At 41.5% G+C, this 21,513-nt stretch overlaps 1 protein-coding gene across 2 annotated transcripts in view; it reads right to left on the bottom strand.

The window, feature by feature from the left end:
* Positions 1-21,513, bottom strand: part of PPP2R5E (protein phosphatase 2 regulatory subunit B'epsilon) — a 135,519-nt gene that overhangs the window by 45,664 nt on the left and 68,342 nt on the right. For both annotated transcript variants that reach the window (XM_087819989.1, XM_087819990.1), the window contains exon 3: positions 18,327-18,523. In XM_087819989.1, coding sequence (XP_087676115.1) covers positions 18,327-18,523 — 197 coding nt within the window. The remainder of the gene's footprint in view (positions 1-18,326; positions 18,524-21,513) is intronic.

Raw genomic sequence — 21,513 nt, 5'->3', positions numbered from 1 at the left:
CAACCCTAAAATAACACTAACACTGATTAAGAACATCCACCGGGTACAAGTCAGGTGTGGCTCAGAACTGGCGCTGTGGCATGCTGGGAAAGAGGAAGAAAGAGGGGGCAGGGCAGGGGGTGCTCCAGGCAAGGCACAGGGCCCAGCAGCTTCTTGCTTTGAGGGACTGGCTGCTCTCTTATTTTTCAGTTTTTTAGTTTACTGCTGACTCCTTTTAACTATGGTGCAAAAAAATAAATTTCAGAGTCTGGGCCAAATGTGACAGAAGAGACTAAAAGGTTCCCAAGTGCATGGCCCAATGAGCAAAAGGGGAAGAAGTATTTAGTTATACTTTCATCAGATTTTGATCAAACAACTTACTACTTTTGATTTGCAATATCAAAGTGCAACTCACTATTTAAAAGTATTCATTTTTTAAGTTATTTAAATTGCTACAGAAAAAAACAACTCACTGTCTGCAATCCCTTTATCTCCATAGAACTACTAATTTTATACCATAATTTTGATGACATTTTGTTGCTGTTGTTTAAGAAAAATGATTAGCAAATTATAAAAGAACAGAATGTGGCTAGTATCTAGTAGCTACTCATAAATATCTACCAAGATCAACACTGAACAAAACAGAGATTAAGGACGATACAGTGAGAGTTATTAAAAAGGAACAAACTGCCTGGCCAGCGTGGCTCAGCGGTTAAGCATCGACCTAGGATCCAGGAGATAGAGGTTCGAGTCCCGGCAGGGCACATGCCCGGGTTGCGGGCTCGATCCCCAGTGGGGGACATGCAGAAGGCAGCCGATCAATGACTCTCTCATCAGTGATGTTTCTATCTCTCTCCCCCCCTCCCTTCCTCTCTCTGAAATCAATAAAGACATATTTAAAAAAAAAACAAAAACAACTATTAAATGAATAGTTTCAATACTATTAGTTATATATTTGTTAATACTACCGTTATTTAAGGCTTAGGTAAACCAAACATGTAATGTGACTGGGAGACCACTTTTACTACAGTATAATAAAGCACTTAAATCAACTTCTCTGTGCTTTACAACCATAGTTCTAGATGATGAGGTGTCATCTTTCTGAGATAAAAGCAGATGAACAAGTTGACCTTTTATCTGTGAAACTAATGTCATACAATTATGTAACACTGCAAGAAAACTGTAAATACAAATATAATGACATCAAAGCTAGAAAATCAATTTTCTTGAGATTACATCTAAAAAGTAAATTTTCTAACATAAAAGGACTAAATGAATGATGTTAGAGGACACTCAAGTAAATTTTAAAGTCTCATTATTCCCTTAGCACTATTTGTACTAAGACTTCATGCAAATAACAATTTCAATAATAGCCCTGGGTTGCAACGTTGAAGCTAGGTCATCATGCATTATTCTCATAATATTTTGTATTAGTCCAACAGATGCATCTAAATAGATATGGTAAAACTAAATCCTGAAAGAAAGTAGGAAAATCTGAGTAGTTCATCAACATTTACCATGGATACATTTTTTTTTTTAAATTACTGCAAAACAAAAAAATGTGACCATAAGCAAAACTTACTTTAAAGCTATACATCAGACATTTGAAGAGACTATTTCCAAACATACTAGAATTTGTATTAAATATTCAAACTCTAATAATCAGAACTAAAATTCTAACAAAATTTGTCTAAATACCTTGCTATGCTATTTGTTTTATAACATAAAAATCATAAATAATAGGGTGGGGGGGCAGAAGCGGGATAGAAGGGGTCAATGGGGGGAAAAGGGGACATCTGTAATACTTTCAACAATAAAGATAAATTTTAAAAAGTCATAAATAATAAACAACATATAGTATCAAGTTACTCTTGGTAACACCAAATTTAAGAATTCTTAATGGTGCCGCTGATAAAGAACCTTCTAAACCTCTCAGCCCCTTTTAAAGTAATTATAATTATTGATAAATAAAATCAAGAAGAAAAGTCCCAAAGCATCTGTAATTATTCTCAGGAGACACAGAATCAGAGCAGATGAGTATCTTTTAGGCCAATGTTCTGATTAGGGAACAAATGGCAAAATTTTTAAACTTTCAACTGGGACTTAATTTAATTCACTGGAAATTTATTCAATCAGTAATTTGTTTCTAAAGCCAAACTAAGTCTTTTAATTACCACCATAAATCTACTGTAGTTTCCACTTCAGACTAGGTACACAGTCTCTATTCAATCGTCACCATCTATGGGAATAAACACGGCTGTTTAAAAGGTATCTGAACTTGCGAAGCCATTCAAGTCCCTCACTCTCCCATGAAGACCTTATTGCAAAGAGCGGCAGTTTCATCAGAGGTCAGTATAACTTCCTACATTAAGAGCCACGCACTCCGGTTCCAACTTTATTCTCTAAGATAATAACTATGTAACTGTCACTGCTAAGTAATATTACCGATACAATACAAACTTTCAGGCAAGACTTTCCAGAAGTTATTGCTCCAAACGTGTTCACCTGAGCTGAGTAAGATTCCTTGAGCCAAAACAATGCCCTTGTTCGCCTCAAGCGCAGGAATCAGCAACACAACATGGACTGAACCGTCTGACGCAGGTGCGGCCCAGCGCCCAGCAAGGCTGCCCCTCACGGACCATAAAACCGGCTCCGCGAGGAATCAGGCAGCGAGCCAGAGCCAAAGACAGAGCACTGTTTACACGTGACTGAGACGCATGCACGGTGACAGCTGGAGGTTTGTGACACCTGAAAGTCTAGAAGAGCATTTAAAGATTTCTAAAGCTAATGACCACAACCTATTACCACACACGCACTGTCACATTTTAAATCCGCATTAGCAGGGCTTTCTAGAACACGCAGATCAGTTTCTATTAAAGCCGATTTCTGAAATGAGACAGAAGGAACATCTTAAAATGATAAAAGATGCTTAACAATCAGTGGAAGAAAGGGAATAACAAAGAGACCAAAAAACAGGAAGTTAAAAATTTATATTGCCTAATTAGAATTTTAAAATATGCAGCAAAATTCAAAAAACAAGATTAAAGTAATAGAAACTTGAGCACGTACTAGTCTCCTATCTCGCAGGGATGTCATCATTTTTACTTATATTTCCTTGATCAAGTATTTCTTTCAAAATCTATTGGGTATATACATCGTTCAGATTTATACAGACTTAAAAAATCTGTTTTCATTGTTATTGCTGCTGGTGGTGGTAGCAGTATTTGGTTGATAATTGTTATAACCAATTGGTGTAATTGGGTTTAACATATAATGATTCTTTCTGAAAATAATTTGATCCCTTTAGGCCATCAATTTTCCACCAGGGTGCCGCAAGAACTTCTAAAACATGCAATACCTGACTATTTAGTCAGGGGCATGGGCCTCTTTTCCTTAGACTGTCACATAAAAAAGTAACAGCCAACACAAAAAAGCCACCCCGTGTAAATGAATCAAAATTATACCTATATTTTTTGTCTATATTTTTTGTCAGATTGACAAAAAATAAAACAAATTTTTTGGTGTGCCACAGAATGTTAGTCACTAGTTTATGTGCGCCATGAGATGAAAAAGGGTGAAAACCACTGCTTTAGGAGTTCAGTTTCTAGAAGGATCAGAGCATTGACAACTGTATTGGAGAAAGAAATCTGTCCATGAGGGAGCAAGATCAGAGTCTCAACAGAATTTGGATACAGATCAAATGTAAATACAAGACACAGATTTGAGAAATACATCGACATTTGTTATAAGGAGGCAAAAGGAAGACCTATCTTTGACCTACCGCAAGCCCATCAAATGCCAGAGATGCCACAAAGGCAGGAAAAGAAATTGGGGAGAGGGAGGGCGGTGCGAGGGAAAGAGGAAGACCTCTGAATTGAGCCCCCTCCGTGTACATTTATAGAAAGTTCAAAACATGCAAAACTAATTGACAGTATTAATGTCAGGACAGTGTCCGGAGAAGAGTCAACCCAGGAACTCTGTGCTTGCAGCGCCACATCCAGTCATTTACAATGAACGTGTGAAGGGTGGCACCGAGCCGGCTGTCCTACGCCGTCGCCCTTCCGCCCTGCGAGGGACTCTCCTGTAGGCGGTGCCTTCAGGTCAGAGGCGAGGGATCTGGGAGCCCATTCAATGTACCCCTACTTTCAGAAAGGTGTCGCTGCTCTCAGCCATGCCTAACGTCCCCGGGTCCAGAGTCCCTCCAATCTGGCCTCTCCAGAGAGTAAACCTTCAGTTTTTTTCTGGGATTTGGGAGAAGCAGTCACCTGGCTGCCTGGTTTGGGGAGAGTAGGGTAGGATCAGAGTTCCAGCTACTTCTTACACAAACTTTCCACCAAGTCTTCTATTTTTGCCCCCAAGCACCCTTACTTTGAAAGGTATCTTTCTGAACTGCTTGGAGTTCATGTGGCGTGAGCTGGCGACCTCTGGACTGCCCTTGCTGCTGCTTAGGATTCAGCTTTCATTCATTCGCTTTCGAGTCCCCAAAATGTTGATTCTGAGATCTCCTCTGTATTTTGCTTTGCTCTTGTGGGTTTTAGTTCTTTTCAGTAATTTTTGTGTGATTTCAGGAGGCAAAGGTAGTAAGCATATGCCTGTGTCCAAGTCCCCCTATTTACTCAAAAGTTAGTGATTGTTTCCTATTAAATTATTTCTCCTATTCTCCAGTAAATTCTGCTAATTCAAATCATTTAATCTTCTTATGCAAATATAGCAACCCTATTTTAGTGGGAAAGAATCCAGTGGAACCGAATGGCAGCTGCTCTAACCTTAGCCAAGGTAATGTGAGAGATCCCCACAGCAGTTTTCTTTCTCAGAATTAGCACCAACCACATTAGGCCTTCGTGTGAAACAAAACATCTGAAAGTAGAGCCCACTCTGGATCTTGGGGTGCTGTTTACAGAAGTCAAATGAATGCCTCAAAGTCATCATTTCAGCCAATGAACAAGTAAACAAATCTAAAAAAAAAAAATCAGTGCTAGAACTCAGGTAAAGCGAGGCTGACTCCTGGCATGATGATCTCCTCCCAACACTCAGTTCTCTGTCACCTTTTCTGTCATGACTTCTGTTTCTAGGCCACATAAATGTCTTGGTTCCATTATTTCCAGGTGCATATAGAGCAGTTCTGACATCTCACTAGATCTCAATTTCAGTCTAGCCAAAACCAATCTCATCCTCTTTGACCTCCATGTCCCCCTAAAAGAGAACTCACCTTCCCAATTCTGTCTCACCTTTTGGAGTTTTCTTTAACCCTTCCTCTCCTTTATCAGCTTTATGTGACTTATGAACAAGGCATGTTATCTATTCCTTCACAATGTCTCTGGTGCTAATGGTGGTGTTAATTTCAATAGTGGAAATTTGGACACAGTTTAAATGGCCCCAAATGGAAAAACGGTTAACAGTGGCATATTAGGCAGCCATGAGAATGATGTTTTAAAAAGATATTTAACAACATGAAAGCATGTTTACATCATAATACTAAGGAGATAACAAAAAATCAGAAATTATACATACATATTCAGATTAGAAAAAAAATTTTAACTAGGAAAAATAGGAAAGAGGGGCACAAGGAAATTCCCCTGGGTGATGGCGATGTTTCTAGACCTGGGATTTGCTTATGTGAGGATACAGAATTGTCAAATTCATTGAACATTCACTGCCTAAGACCTGTTCTTAAAATTGTACTGCATTGTTAAGTATATCCAAATTTTTTAATTTATAGGGGAAAAGTCATTTAAAAAATAAAACTAGGAGAACATTGGCCAAAATGTGAATGATTGAATTTAAATAATGAAACTATGGGTGAGTTTTCCCTCTGGTTCCTTTTTGTTTGTTTTGTTTTGTTTATAAGCAAATTTGTTCCATATTTGTAGAAAAAATATGGGATGGGGAGGTCCTTTACATCTTCTCTACTTCCTCTTCCTTTGCCACCATCTGACAAGATTAGGACAACAGCCCTCTGCCATCAGCCATCCTGGGTTAACTCTGCCAGCCTAAACCTCCTTAAAGGAGCTGGCAGAAGGGTACAGACTTTCCTTGTGGGGGCTAAAGAAAAAGAGTATCATTTATGTTTCATCTCCTGTTCAAAAACCTTAGCAACTTCCTGCTTGCTGTCTACAAGATTAAGTGTAACCTTTTCTACTTAGCTTGCCAAAATCTCTGAAATCTAGACCCATCCCTGCCTCCCCACCTTATTACCCACAGATTCCAACCAGGAACCCTCCACTCCATTCGGCTCCTATTTCAAGATTAAACTTTGCTGAAAATAGCAGGCAACTTTTACCTGCTGAAAGGGTGACAGTAACGTTAAATTAAATATCTCTAGAGTCCCGTTATCCTCACACAAAACCATGGCAGGGAAATAATATTTCACACACAGAAACAACTATATTTGTACTGTCTCCAAAATTGGAAATGTAGCAGTGAATCCAAAAGTGAAGATTGTTGATATTATATCTTGGAATCCAAGAACAGAGGTGTAAACACAGCAATAGTCATAGTGCTTACTGAGTATAAACAGAGCAGGGCCTCGCACGGCTGGCGTTCACGGTCCCGCACTGGCCCCCCTCACAGGCAGCCCGCCTTTCATTGTGCATGTACTGTCCAGAAAGGTACTAAAGCTGTACATTAAGTGATTTCTGTAAGAACCAAAGTTGATAAAACAGTAACAATACAGGGCTTTTTTGAGAGCACATATTCTAACATCAGCTTTGATCGCTAATATTGAAAGAAAATTTAAACCTCTTGAATTTTGAATTAAAACATGCACATGTACTCTCTCAAACCTGAGGCTCCTGATACACATTTCTGGCCACTGAATATGTGTTCTTATTGGTCACCACTAAAAATAAACGGGAAACACTGCTAAAACTGTCACTGTCCCTCACTGCATGCATGTCGGTCTCTGTCTCTGTGGCCCCTCATTAGTAAGACAAAGCCCTGAACTAGCTGGTGAGGAATGAAAACAAAAACACACCTGAACTACATCTGACCATAGAATAACATTACTCCCTAGCGGAAAGTACTGCTTCACAACCAATTGGGTAAAACAGACCATTCCACGGGCCTCACTGAGGCATGCCAGCCTCACCTTGGGGGAGAGGCAGGGGTGTGGACGTAGGTTCCTCAGAAAGAAACCAAGAGGGGGCTCTAGGGGCAGGAAGAGTCCACCAGCCCTGTTAGCTTCCACTTTAAATGTGTAGTTAAAGATGCCTTCCGATTATTTTATCCCGCAAATAACTACTCCTACTTTCCAGAATAGGGCATAACAGACTCCCCACTCAGTACTTATGTTAGCACAAATATAAACCTCAATTTTCCAACCTTCTCTATTGTCTACGCTTAACAAATATCCTAACTTTTCTGAGAAAAAGCCAACAGTCCTACAGAAGGAAGAGGCCTACATTATTCCAATGTGTTCTACCCTATTCTCACAAAGGTCTTCCCTCCTTCAGGAAGGGAAATGCCACAGTATTTCAAAGCAGCCCATTTAGTACCCAACACTATCTGACTAGGCCCCACTCCCTGTGACCTACCTTTCTAAAGGGTCAGAAAACATATTCTCCAATATAGCCTGCTTCTCTGTTTTATTAAATAATAAACCTGTTCTGCCCTGGCTGGTGTCGCTCAGTGGTTAGAGCATCAGCCCACGCCCCGAGGGGTGGCGGTTCGATTTCCAGTCAAGGGCACGTACCTGGGTTGCAGATTCGATCCCCCAGCCCCAGTCAGGGTGAGTGTGGGAGGCCATCAATCTGTGTGTCTCTCTCACATTGCGTTTCTCCCTACCCCACCCCCGCTTCCACTCTCTAAAAATCAGTGGAAAAAAATATCCTAGAGTGAGGATTAACAAAAAAATTAATAACCTGTTCTCCAACTTACCAAGAAGCTATAACCAGTCCTATTTTTATTGAGAAACATCCTCTCTTCTTTGTATCACCCCTCGCTCCCCTGCCAATGCCCCTCCTAGCCCAGGCCATGCACACTGCCCTAGGCTCTGGTCTTTCCAGTTTTTCCTTCACTGCTCAGCCAACCCCCACCCTTCTCTAGTCATCGTTGTAAAGGCGTTTTTTACTCTAAAAGTCCTTATCTTATCCTCACTTTCCAGAGGCGACTTCCTCCGCAGAAGTCACTGGAGAGCATATTTCTTATTTTCATCTACAGATCAAATTTGGCTTTTCACATTGGTCAGTAGCCAACTACCTCCCGAAAATGACCTGCTCATTGTTTTCTTGCCAAATTCTTGCCTCAAGCATACAGTCTCTGAAATTTCCACATAGAAAACACATTTTCTCCTTTTTTACCAGTTTTTTCTCCTGAGAATCAGCCAATAAATAAATCCCTCTCTCTCATTTCTGTGTCTCCGGAACCAAATAAGCCAGCACCACGTGCTAGAATTATCCAAGACCCACTTGCATATACCATAGGCAATATTTCCCAAACATTTTATCATCCATTTTTTGATAGATTTCCTCATTTTTCCAGAAGTATTGCTTCTACCTATAACCATATTTCCAGTTTCAAGGTTAAATGAAAAGGAGGGAGAAAAAGAAACCAGAACTTGAATGCAATACTGTAACTTATTCTGCAAAATTCTGTTGCCAGCTTGGAACAGTGAGGGATGGGTAGAAGTATTCTCCTTACAGTGAGATAATAGTATTGGACAGACCAGTGCTAGACAAGTCACAGCTGTCAAATAATTTTAAGTATATTGAAAACTCTGAACAGTCTGTAAAGAAGTTAAGCCAGAAGGACTACAGCTTGTAAAGGAAGCAAATAGCCATCATGAGTAGCTCAGCTGCTTCCTGAGTGAAAACTGGCTCTTTAGCACATTTAAATAAAAACTAAACACATTAAAATCCCTGGCAGATTCCTTAAGAGAGCATGTTTGCAGGAGAGAAATGGTAAATTATTTTTTTTAATATTTTTTAAATTGATCTTTAGAGAGAGGAAGGGAGGAGGAGAGAGAGAACACTGATGTGAGAGCGAAATATCGATCAGCTGCTTCCTGCACACCCCCTACTGGAGACTGAGCCTGCAACCTAACCAGGAATGGAACCAGCAACCTTTTGGTAAACAGGACAACACCTAACCAACTGAGCCACACCAGCCAGGGAACTGGTAAATTATTAATATAGCAGGGACATGAATTTGCAAGTATATCAGGAAAAATTTTATTTAACTAAGAGCAGTATATATACACATGCACATACAACTATACACACAGACACATGCAGATTAGAGAGTCCTCCAAAAGAATTGAAAATAAAACTTCCCAGAGAGAATTAAAGTTTAAAGCCAACAGTCAGAGAAAAAACATGGAAAGTCACTTTGAAGAGACAAAAAAGCTTTCAGGCTAGCAAGGCTTCACTGTAACTAGAAAAACTGACTAATCTATCAAAAGAAGAAGGTAAGTCTAGCAGAAGTGGTAGAGGCGGTGCCATGAATAATGATGATAAAGACATCACACCAGCCTTACAAAGGTACAGTGAGGTAAACAAGCTTAAGGGGGTTAAGACCATGTAAGATCACAGCGAAGTAAGTAGCAGGACTGGGCCCACGTCTGTCTGTCTATACCACTGACCTGGGAAGAACAACAAAAAGGAAAATGGGCTGCGCACACGTAAGCGCTTCCAAGGATCGGGGCCCATCATGGAGACGGAGGGACGTTCACATCGTCCAAGTCCCTTGCTGCGAATTCAAGCTAATCAAGCAACTGAAGGCTGCTGGTGGAGCCTGCCCGCTCCTAGCGGTGGGACGGAGAAGGGCCACGGGGGAGCACATACGCTTAGGGAAGACGGCCATCGCAAGGACGGCGCTTGGGTGGAAGAGAGGAGCGTTTTGAAGCCAGCCCTCCCCGCACCCCGCCAGCACGCACTCTTATATACTAAGAGGAGGTGGGCGGGCAGGGAAAACATTAAGCACCATTAGTACACACCTGTGTGAAGAACCTCGCAGGGTTAAGTATTCGGCTACAGCTCTAAACTATGTAACTACTATAATAACCTGCCAATACTGATACAAGATGAAAGAGAAAATCTGAAGAATCAGACACGTATTTAAGAAATTGAAAGTCAGCCCAGCCGGTGTGCTCAGTGGTTTGAGTGTCAACCCAGGAACCAAGAGGTCACCGGTTCGATTCGCAGTCAGGGCACATGCACGGGCTGCGGGCTCGATCCCCAGCAGGGGGCGTGCGGGAGGCAGCCATCGACGTTGCTTTCTCATCGATGTTACTATCTCTCTATCCCTTTCCCTTCCCCTCGCTCTAAAAATCAATAAAAAACACTTTTTAAAAAAAAATTAATTCACTATTAGAAACCTTCCCAGAGAAAACTCCAAGCCTACATGGTTTCACTGGTGAAATCATTTTAACAACTTCATATTTTATCTTTGGTTACTGCCATAAATGGGAATTCCAAGCCCATCCTATATTTTCCAACAAAGCAGCACCTAGCAGAGCACGGCACATGTGATAAAATCAAGCTTAAATCATTTTGAAGTCAGATATATCTGAACATTTAATCAAAAGCTGTGCTCCTCTACCACAAAACACAAAATTTTGCAGCCAACATTGGAGGGTCCACTGTCCCCATGAAACCAACCTATGAACACCCTAAGATGCTAAATGAATATTGTTCAGTGAGCATGGTGTGACAGTTAAAGACGGTAATTAAGGCAAGGACAAAGCGCCTGCCAGTTTCTCTACCCTCTGGTAGATTGCAAATGGTAACAATCTGCTCCTAACCTTGAGCCGTGAACTCTTCCTGATCTCATTCTAAAAATGTCTTTTGGTAATCTTCATTATCACAACCTTCAATTATTTTCTAAGTACCAAGGAATTCTTTACTTTCTAATTTAATTCTCAGGTTCTAGCTTTTTTAGACTCATCTTGTGCTCAAAATTTACCAGTAACTTCAGTTCCAAAATGCCTTTCCCCAGATATCACTCCACTCTCGTCCATTATTTATATTTCCAATCATGTAAGCAGCCTCCCTCCACCACACCACAGCCCCCTCAATAGCTCACAATGACAGATCTTATCTCCTTTGGGTCTGACGAGTCACCTCCAAGGCAAATTCTAGCCAGGATGTATATTTATATTCCTTATCAGATGCAGGAAGATGAAAAATGGAAATTTCACATTTCCCCCAGTAGTTACCATTCCCAAGGCTACTTTTAGATAGTTGTTACTTTACAAAAAGGAAACTCTCTGTCCTTCAGCCAACAGGGTATGTAGTGAAGTTAACAAAGCACTCCTGTGCAGACAGACTCTGAGACCTTTATTTGCAACTTCATAATTTTCTACAAAACCATATTATTCTATTAAGAGACTAACCAGAGCTGTGATTTCCAGTTAAACGAAAGATTGTAAAAAGACAAAGCACTTAGATCACCAAATGACAGGGTATAATTTGAGAGTGGGAAAAACAAAATTAATGGTGGCTAAGAAACAATATAAAGGACTCAAGGAAAGACTTAAATAGAAAAGACCAAAAAAAACTGTTCAACATATTTTATCTTAAAGCTACTTAGCTTTGGAAAAATCACATGTTCTACAATTTGAGGTATTTAAGATTTAACCACAGATTAGGAGGGGGGCAGACTCTGAAACCAAGAAAAGCCAAGTCACAAAGACAAAATATGGAAACAATAACAGCAAACGACCAGGACAACAAGGTATACTTTCTGCAGGAGAGAAGTGGTAGGATTCTACTCTAATCAAGACTGCCGCCGAGATGCCACCAGCCCATGCGATCAGCACCCACAGTCAGCACCCGGACTCCGCATATTCCGTGCCCTCCTCGCCCCTCTCGCTCCCCCCGGGGCTGCCTAACGCGCAACCATTCCCTGGCATCGCCCGGAGTTCACCACTGTTCTTTTCCTCCCCTTCCCACCCCATGCTGATAATTACTAATATTTATCGCCAGCTTTCTACATAGAGGTCTCCCATAACCTCAAAGTTACACCCAAAATCAACAGCGCAGCCCTGGCCGACGCTGTCCCGCGCACGGAAAGGCTGCTGGCTGGCTTCCCCAGTCAGGGCGCACGCCGGGCTGTGGGCTCAGTCCCCTGCGGGCCATGTGCAGGAGGCAGCCCATCGATGCTTCGCTATCCCATCAATGTTCCTCTCCCTTCCTCTCTCTCTAAAAGTAAATTTTAAAATCTTTTTTTAAAATCAACAACTCAGCCTCCATCTGAAACAGGCTCTCCCTCCTGCTGTACCCTTCTCAAATAGCAGCACCACAAACTCCCTAATTCCCAAGGCTGTACTAGACCCCTTTTCCTCCCACACTCCGAACATCCATGCAAATGTGAAGTGGCTTCGATTTTACCCCGAGTCTCAAAAGCCATCCTTTCCTCTCCTCCTCTACTCCATACCTGGGCTCGGTTTATGCCCTCCACAACTTCTCCAATACAGCGGCGCCCTAACAAATTCCTCTCTACCTTCTAGTTCAGCCCCCTCCAACTATCTGACCCACTGTCACTGCAATAGATAGATCCATGTCACACAACTGCTGCTTAAAACTTTCCAACGATTATCCATTGCCTGTGAGGTTCTTTCAGGATCTGGGAGCATCCACACCTTCAGTTGCCACCATTCACCTCCTCCCACTCCCCAACACACACACTCTTAATGCTGGAACAACACGGCACCATTTGTGTTTCTCTGACTGTATCGTGGGGTTGGGGAATTCCTTTCCATCATGTAATTCTCTTATTCATTTCAACACTATTTCAGCCACCTGAAAAATACATACTCACCTTTAATACCCTATAAAGCCTTCCTTCACCACCCCTCCCTACCTCTGGCTAACCACCCTTTCTCTCTACTCCTTCCTTGCCTTGGATTAATGCATATGTAACATTATCTTATTTGTCCACGTGAGTATCCCCTATACCTGACTGTGACTTTGTTGACAGAGCAGGGCTCTGCCTTTTCTTATCATCACAATGTACAAGTGTGGTTCTAAGTCATTGGGATAACCTTCCCTGGAGTTAACCAAAACAATGTCTTCACCAACACAATTTCAGCTCACATTTGAACTACCCCCAAGAGACATTTTTGAAAAGAAAAATGCGACCATATAAAGAATACAAAATACACAGAGTTCGAGTTCGGGTTAAAAAAATTAGCACAAGAGTACTTGGGAGAGTCAGAAATTCTAAGAAACCTTTCAAATGGATGCATGGCAACAGAACCAACAAGAAAACATGAGCACAATGTGGAAAAAGACCGCCTCAAGGACAGAAGCCTGATACTTGAGAAGATACGAAGCAGAGTGTGCCAAAGCTAAAGGAACTGAAAGTCCTGATTCTCATTTTTCCATCAGATATGACCCCATGAGAAAGACATAAAACAAACCACTTACCTAAACAGCTACTTTGGCCAATGGTTTGGAAACTTTAGAAGGCAGAATCCATTCTAAATTTCTTAGACTGTGCTAACCAAAAGAGCTGGTAGATTTCCGGCTGGAAGGATGTGAGGGATCATCATCAATCCCTCCACTGGGGCTTAGAGAGAAATTACTTACCCAAGACCTCACCACTAAGTTAAGCGAAGATGAGAAATAAGGGCAGTGGCTTCCACATTCTCCGTCCGGGGTCCTTTTCACTCTCCCACACTATTCTTCTTCAGGTCAATTAAGCGCTATATTGTTTTATTTTGTTTGCCCATAGTTGCTTTTCTTTCTTAATTCTAGCAGTCTGTAGGTGGTATCCAGGCTTCATTTAAATACTAAAAATGGCTTCCACAAACTCACAGATTACTTCTATCTGTCACTCTTCTCTTCCCCTAACACAACAATTCTCCAAGTACAGGTCCCATCAGGTGGGATCAAAAGATTTTGGTAACAATGCTGACACCAGAACATGCTATCATAAGTCATGACCCATGCTGGTTTCTAAAACATAGCTGTTGCTTCCCCGATATTTCATTAAAAGCACTACACTTCCTCCACCAATCCTAGTGAAGCAGTTCATTTTACAGTAACAAGAAAGGAGACTAGGTGGGGACAGTGACTGTTTATCAGGCAGGATCACCTTGGAATTACAGAATTTGAGAACCACTGAAGCAATGGAATACAACACATCTAGAATTTTCAGTCCACCACCAGGAACTCTGGGTTAAATCAAGTAACTAATAAAATCCTCAAAACATAGTAGTATTATTGATTGAATGTCTGCCGTGTCTTAGGGACTGTTCTAAGAGCTTTGCATACATCATTGCAAATTGTCACAAAATATCCAAAAGGCAGTTAAGACACAGATAAGGAAGGTGAGCAGCAGCTGCACCAGAATTTTCATATACTTGGGGTTCAGAGGTGGCAAAAAGGAAGGGAGTAGAGGGCGCCAAGTGGGGACTTGGTTCCAACCCTTCTTACAGAGCAGAAAGTGCCCTGCTTACTAGGTTGTACGTATATTTGAGGCAGTGAGAACCTTAATGTACAAGCAATTGTTGTGTACAAGCGCAACAATTTCACTTAGGCGGACTATTTATGAAGCAGGGTAAGAGGGGCTATGGCCACTTTTCCCCCAATCCTATGTCCTCCTTAGCACCACATGAAAACTGAGGGCCCCAAAGATGGAGGGCTACATCCAAGGTGACTGAAGCAAGTGTGGCCAGAGCTGACACTTGAACCAAATTTGTGTGGTTCCAAAACCCTTTCTACTCTACCACACTCCCTCCTTCTCTGTGAATACACAGGACTGTCCAAGAACCACATAAAATTAGTAGTTAGCAATTTCACAAATCATGAGATATAAAAAATAAATTATAACTCTATGAACCATAAAGTACCACCTAGAAGGTAGCTCTCTTTTTTTTTTAATATATATATATTTTTAATTTTAGAGAGAGGGAGAGAGGGAGACGGGGAGAGGGGCGGAGGGAGGGAGGAACATTGATTGGTTGCCTCCTATATGTGCCACGACCAGGGATCGAACCCATAACCTGGATATGTGCCCTGACCGGGATTCAAACCAGTGACCCTCCAGTGCACAGGGCAATGCCCAACCAAGTGAGCCACACCTTTACAGTCAGGGCAAGAAAGTTAATTTTCTAATGCCCTGGAATACTTTGCATACTACAGATTCAATACCTCCTAAGGTTGGGCTCAAGGTTATTTTAATTTTTTTTAATTAATTTGAGAGAGAGAAAAAGGGAGTAAGGGAGAAAGGGAGGGAGAAAGAGGGGGAGAAAGGGAGAGAGAAACATGGATTTGTTGTTGCACTTACTGATGCATTTATCGGTAGATTCTTGTGCGTGCCCTGACCGGGGATCGAACCCGCAACCTTGGCGTATCAGGACAAAGCTCCAACTGAGAGCTACCTGGCCAGGGCTCAAGTATATTTTAAACACACAATAGAAATCTTTTTCTAAAAAATGTTGGTGATGAGTAGGGGTGAGAGAGTAGAGGGAGGTGGTGAGGGAGAAGAGAAAATGGTCTCCTTTAAAAGACCAAAGCTGCTTCATAAAAATGAAAGAATTTTTGGATTATGCCAAATACTGGGTTCAAAAACTAAGTTGAATCCAATGATATTCACTATCATTTTGGGGGGGTATTTTAATCCCCACCCAAGGGCATGTTTTTACTGACTTCAGAGAGAGGAACAAAGGAAGAAAAAGAGAGAAACATCGAGGGGCTGCCTCCCACACTCAACCCGACCAGGGATCGAACTCCAACAGACATTCGCTATCTTAACCATGATTCGAATGCCTGAAATGCTCACATTTTAAGAGGGTTCCTTTATTCATTCAACCAACTGCTGGTAGGCCTGAGCCAGGAGGCATTAGGAAGCCACAAAGATGTGTAAAAAACAGCTCTTGCCTAGAATGCTTCGAATCTAATTAGAAAAATCAGACAAGCGTGTGAAAACATTTAAAAAACAACAAATGAACTAACTTGCTAAAGAAAAAACAACCCAACCCACAAGGGTAGGGTGCTGAGGAACTTAAGGAAGGAGAAAGCTCTGGGCTTTTTCAGGAAACAGTGGTAGCACTTTAAACCAGGTCCTGAAAGGAAAGGGAGAATCAGAATTAGTGGTGTGGGAAGGTAGCGGGATGTCAGGGAATACATGAAGGTTCCGAAACAGGGGAAAAGACTATTAAAGAACAATCAGCCCTGGCCAGACAGCTCAGTTGGCCGGAGCGTCGTCCTGATACGCCAAGGTTGCAGGTTGCACCCCCAGTCAGGGCACACACAAGAATCAACCAATGAGTGCATCAGTATGTGGAACAACAAAATCGCTCTCTCTCCCCTTTCATCTCTCTCTAAAAGCAATAAAAAAAAGTTTCTAAAAATCAGCAGATATACAGATGTTCTCACACGAGGCCACAATGACGTACATACAAGGATATTCATAGGAAACTGGTTAAATAAATTATAGTATATCCACACAATGAAATATTATGGACCTATAGGACTGAGTGAGGCAGCTTTATGTGTACTGATATATATATTATATATTTGATAACTGAAAAAAGCAAGTTATAGAGAGAGTGAATACAAATTTGTGTTTACAAAACACAAGTTCAGTCAGGCGTGGCTCAGCAGTTGAGCATGGACCTAGGATCCAGGAGATCATGGTTCGATTCCCGGTCAGGGCACATGCCGGCGATGCTGGCTCCATCCCCAGTGAGGGGCGTGCAGGAGGCAGCCGATCAATGACTCTCTCATCACTGATGTTTCTCTCTGCCTCTCCCTCTCCCTTCCTCTCTCTGAAATCAATAAAGATATATTTAAATATATATAAATACTTATATATATGCTCTATATGCTGACATTTTCATAAACTGTTGGCTGAGGGCAGAGGTAGGTTAAAAGCAAGGGAGCATCCTCTGCAGAAGGCGGGTGGACTAGAGAAGGCCCTAAGTATCAGGCGAAAGGCTAGACAACACGCCAACTCTAGAGCAGGGTTTCCCCGCAGCGGCACTTTGACACTTGGGGGCCAGGTCATTCTTTGTTGCGGGGGCTGCCCTGTGCAGCGTGAGATGTTTAGCAGCATTTCTGGACTTTCTCCACTGGATGCTGGTAGTGCATACGGCCCTCCCACCCCTGGTTGTGACTGCCAAAAATGTTTCTCAGCATTGCCAAAGTGCCCTGGGAAGCAAAATCGCTCCTTGTTGACAACCACTGCTCAAGAGCCACAATGTTAATAGTTAACCTACAGCCTGGCCCGTGTGTCTCAGTGGCTGAGCGACGACCTATGACCCAGGCGGTCACTGTTCGATTCCCGGTCAGGGTATGTGCCCAGGTTGTAGGATCGATCCTTCGGTGGGGGGAGTGCAGGAGGCAGCCGATCAATGACTCTCACTCATCCTTGATGTTTCTCTCTCCCCCTCTTCCTTCCTCTCTCTGAAATCAATTTTTTTTAAAAATCTGCCCATAAACTGGGGAAAATATTTGTTAAAAAAAAAAAGTTAACCTACAAAACATTTTAGTACTATATGCCTGTAAATTAACAACAAATGCAATATAACTCAGATATGAATCTGAGGAATATACTGGATGTTGTTTTGAAATGATCTTCACACATCAGTCAGTTTCTCATGTTATGATAACGTGCACTGGGCCTTTTGGGTCTGTGAAGCACACATTCACCGGCTAGTAGACTACCCCAGCCCCCACCCCCAACCCACCCAAATAGTGCGCACTCTATAGATCCCAGATCTTCTAGGATGCCAAGGAAGACAACCCTCCCACAGAAATCTAACAGAAAACCATATTTTGGCTCAGCTTTTGAAAAACTAATATTATAATTATTGATACAATAAGAATGAAATTATTTGCATTATGCTACTAATAATGTTTCTTCTCTTACCTCCTAACGACCACACAAAGTGCAAGACACTGTTCCAAAATAATGAAAGACATCACCCCGATTTCAAGATTATAAAGAGAATGATTAGCTTATGAAGCCAAGAGAGGCTTAAGTAGCCTCTATAAATCACATTTTATTAAGCATAAAGCCATTTCTAATATACCACAATGAATGAGGGGGAAATAAATCAAGGCATCCAACAGGCTTGAATGTTTTTCAAACACAGATCTAAAACTTGTGTTGATTCTCCTGTGTCTGTTCTTTTCCCAGTGCCAGAAATCCATAACACCCTGGCAATCCTGGCCTCAGAGTTTGAAGTCATTGATTCCTCCAATACCGTTGTAGGTGAAAAGTTCTGGATTTCATTCTCATAAAATAATGCTCTCCAAATTCTAGGACTTGTGCTTAGCTCTCAGAAGGTTGGCTCTCTTTTGTGGATGTGACCTCCAGTGACCTGCCTCTGCAATAAATACACCTGTGAGTGGCTGTGGAAGGTGCTTAAAAGTGTCCGCGGCGAAAAAAAAGAAACTCACCATTCTAACTACTTCAGGGTAAGTCTGCTCTGTCAAACAGCCTCTGCTTATTGTAATGTAGTCCACCAGTTCATTAAGAGTGGAGCGCTTGTATTCTTTCATTTTAAGATCAGATAGCGTGTCCATGAAGTCAAAAATGACACAGCACTGCTGAAGTTTCTTTAGGAACAGTTCAGGCTGCTCTGAGGATGGAACGTCTAAGAAAAAAAAAGGAAATGGTGTAAGTCTGTCATCAATTTCCAGGTAACAGGAATTCTCTGTGAAATTATTTCAAAAGCAAGCTCAAAAAATAAGAATTCACATGACAACAGTGTTTTTATAACAATTACACATGGGCCGGAGGGATACCATATCCACTACTTCGGAGAACTTGTCTCTGAAAAACTACATGATACCAACACAATTGCCAGCGTTTGTTATTCCGCACCAAAGCCTGACCGGAACCCCAAGAGCCATGAGAGAGGGGAAGCAAATTTTAAGCAAAACACCCCAATGTCAAGATCCTTAAGCCAAAAACACCGAAAATGGTCAAATTTCCCATTATAAGGTAAAAACCAGAAGTTTTCACTATTAAAGTAGTTTTACTAAATTTTTTAAATTTTTATTAAATTTACTAAAAATTTCAAAGCAGAGATGTCAGTCGATTCATTTTAATTTCATGCTCACATCCTAGGTATTTAAAGAAACTGGTGTGTGTGTATGTGTTTATATTTTTTGTTTTGTTTTGGCTTGATATCTTTGTCAAAGAAACTTGAAAACTCAACAAACTGAAATAACAGCAGCTCTCTAAAAAGAGCACATCTGTACTGGGACAGTAAGAGCATCTCTACTCAAACCCGTGCTCTCTCTTTTGACCCATCTTCTTCCCTTCCAGTGGGAGAAAACCACTAACATCTTTAACATAGTCTCAGAATAAACATCTATTCTTTTCCCACAAACAGCAGGTGAGGCATTTGGCTTTGTGTCATTTCTAAAAAAAAATCTAGAAGCTTTAGGTTAAAAGTCCCCAGCCAGGATGGAAACCTGATCTAAAGTCAAACTGGAAACACACCGACAAGTTATAGACAGCCATTCTGTTCCATTCCTATCTTCTTTCCACTACTTTATTCCCCAAACTGGAGCTTCCCTAGAAAGGCAATGAAATTATAACCAGAGTAAGCTCTGGGGCCTTCATCCAAGGCGATTAACTCATTAATCCTCAAAACACTCTTAGAGGTAAGCAGGTGGCATTATATTATTATTCTTTATGTTCCAAAAAGAAGAGACAATCATTGAGGTCCCACAATGAATGAATTATGGAGCTGGCACAGTGCCCTTGTCTCTAACCACACTCCCATATTTCCTTTGTACTATGCATGAAAGACTTCAACAATGCTTGGCCAGTCGCTTGCAAACACCCTTTGTTGCCAGCCTCCCAGTAAATGCTTTATAGCAGCTTCAAAGCATGGGCCACCTGCTCCCTGGAGGTAAGTGCCAACAGCTAACAGCACCTACCTTGTAGCCCCCAGTGCCCCCAGCAGAAGGGAGTGAGGGCTCGGCTCCTATTCACAGGGTACACAAGACTCCTCTCCACAGCCCCTTCCCCTCCTCACATCCCACAGCCCAAGTACTTAGGACCTCGTGGATAATTCCCCCAAAACACTTCCTACGGATATCAGCTTTAGGATGAGCCTCAGTGACAGTGGATAAGACACTCTAAAACACAGGATTTCTCTACCAGATATAAGGGGAAAAGCAGCAGTCAATATCTTTGAAGGTATGTAGCAGCATTGTCACCCTCAGCAAAACAAGTTATAAATTTAGAAATCATTCTTAACCAATGAGTCTCCCCTCCCACCACCATCCCCATAGGTCCCCAAAGGCCCAATGTTATCTTATAGTCAAAGACTTTGGAATTTGCATTAAGCCATGAGATATGTCTTTTTCTAAGTCCCTACACTTAATCACTTTCAAAACATCTAGCATTAGACTGCAAGAACAAAATTTAGTCAGACCGAACTTTCTCTTTGTTACCTACGTCAATGTCTAAAATAAATAAACAAAAACTAAGCAAGGTTGCTCATGAACATGACTATATACCCTTAACCAACGGCCAATTATATGCACAGGACCAATTTGGTTAATTACTAAACTTTTCTAAGTTCTAAATCAGGCCACATACCTCGAAGCTGAATGAAAGTTTTGGCACTATACAGGGAACAAGAGAAAGCTTATGATTGTAACATTAAAGTTAAAATCTTCAGGAGAAGTTGAAATTAATCCCATTTTTGATACAGTAACTTTAATAAGGCTTAAAACCAGACCATCCACATGGAGAACTCTGTAACTCAGTACATATGAATTATGAAAGCATCTATAAATGATAACCTTCCCTCCAAAAAGCAAACCATATTTAAACAGTGACAACAATCTTTGTGGTCACCGCAATAATACTCAAGAGATTCATATATTTGGTTATCTAAAAAATTCAGGCAGTTAACATCTAGTCCTTTTTTTAATGTTAGGCAGCTGAAATTTATTCTTTATTTATCCAAACTGGTGTAATATTATAGACAAATGTGAAGCAGGCTATCCACGTGCCTAATGGAACGATGATAACAGCTTACATTTGTTGACTTCTAGTGGGTACATACATTGGGTACTATTCTAAGCGCTTTCACATACTATACCTCATTTAATCCCAACAACCACCTCATGCAATAGGTACTAATTCCAGTTTAACAGATGAGAAAACCAAGACACACAGAGAGATTCAGTGACTTGCCCAGAGTCACAGAGCTAATAAGGAGTGGCGACAGGGTTCAGACTCAGGCAGAACGGTCCAGAGCCTCGACTCTTCACCACCATGCAACATTCAGACTCAGGGAAAAGCAAGAGTAATACCATATCCATAGAAGAGGGTATGTGCAGAGAGAGAAGAAGAGGAAGCCTGCAGGAGGAATCAACAAATCAGTCTCAACATGCCCCGTTCATAAAAGATCATGCTGAGCCCCTCGGCCTCCCCTCCAGCCCGTTCCTCAGACGCTAACACATATGCCAATAAGCTTTGCGCCCCCTTTATAACAGACTAAATCCTTCTAAAGTGCTTTCCTCTCCTTAAAATACACGTTAGTCAAAACTGACCAAAAGAGAGGGAGAGGTTTCCTCAGAGAGCCAATTCCTTCACAGCAACCCTTTTTAAAAACTT

Source organism: Miniopterus natalensis, chromosome 1 (assembly GCF_054644295.1).
Source record: "Miniopterus natalensis isolate mMinNat1 chromosome 1, mMinNat1.hap1, whole genome shotgun sequence".
In the NCBI taxonomy this organism is placed as follows: domain Eukaryota; kingdom Metazoa; phylum Chordata; class Mammalia; order Chiroptera; family Miniopteridae; genus Miniopterus; species Miniopterus natalensis.
This window is presented reverse-complemented; position numbering and strand designations above follow the sequence as displayed.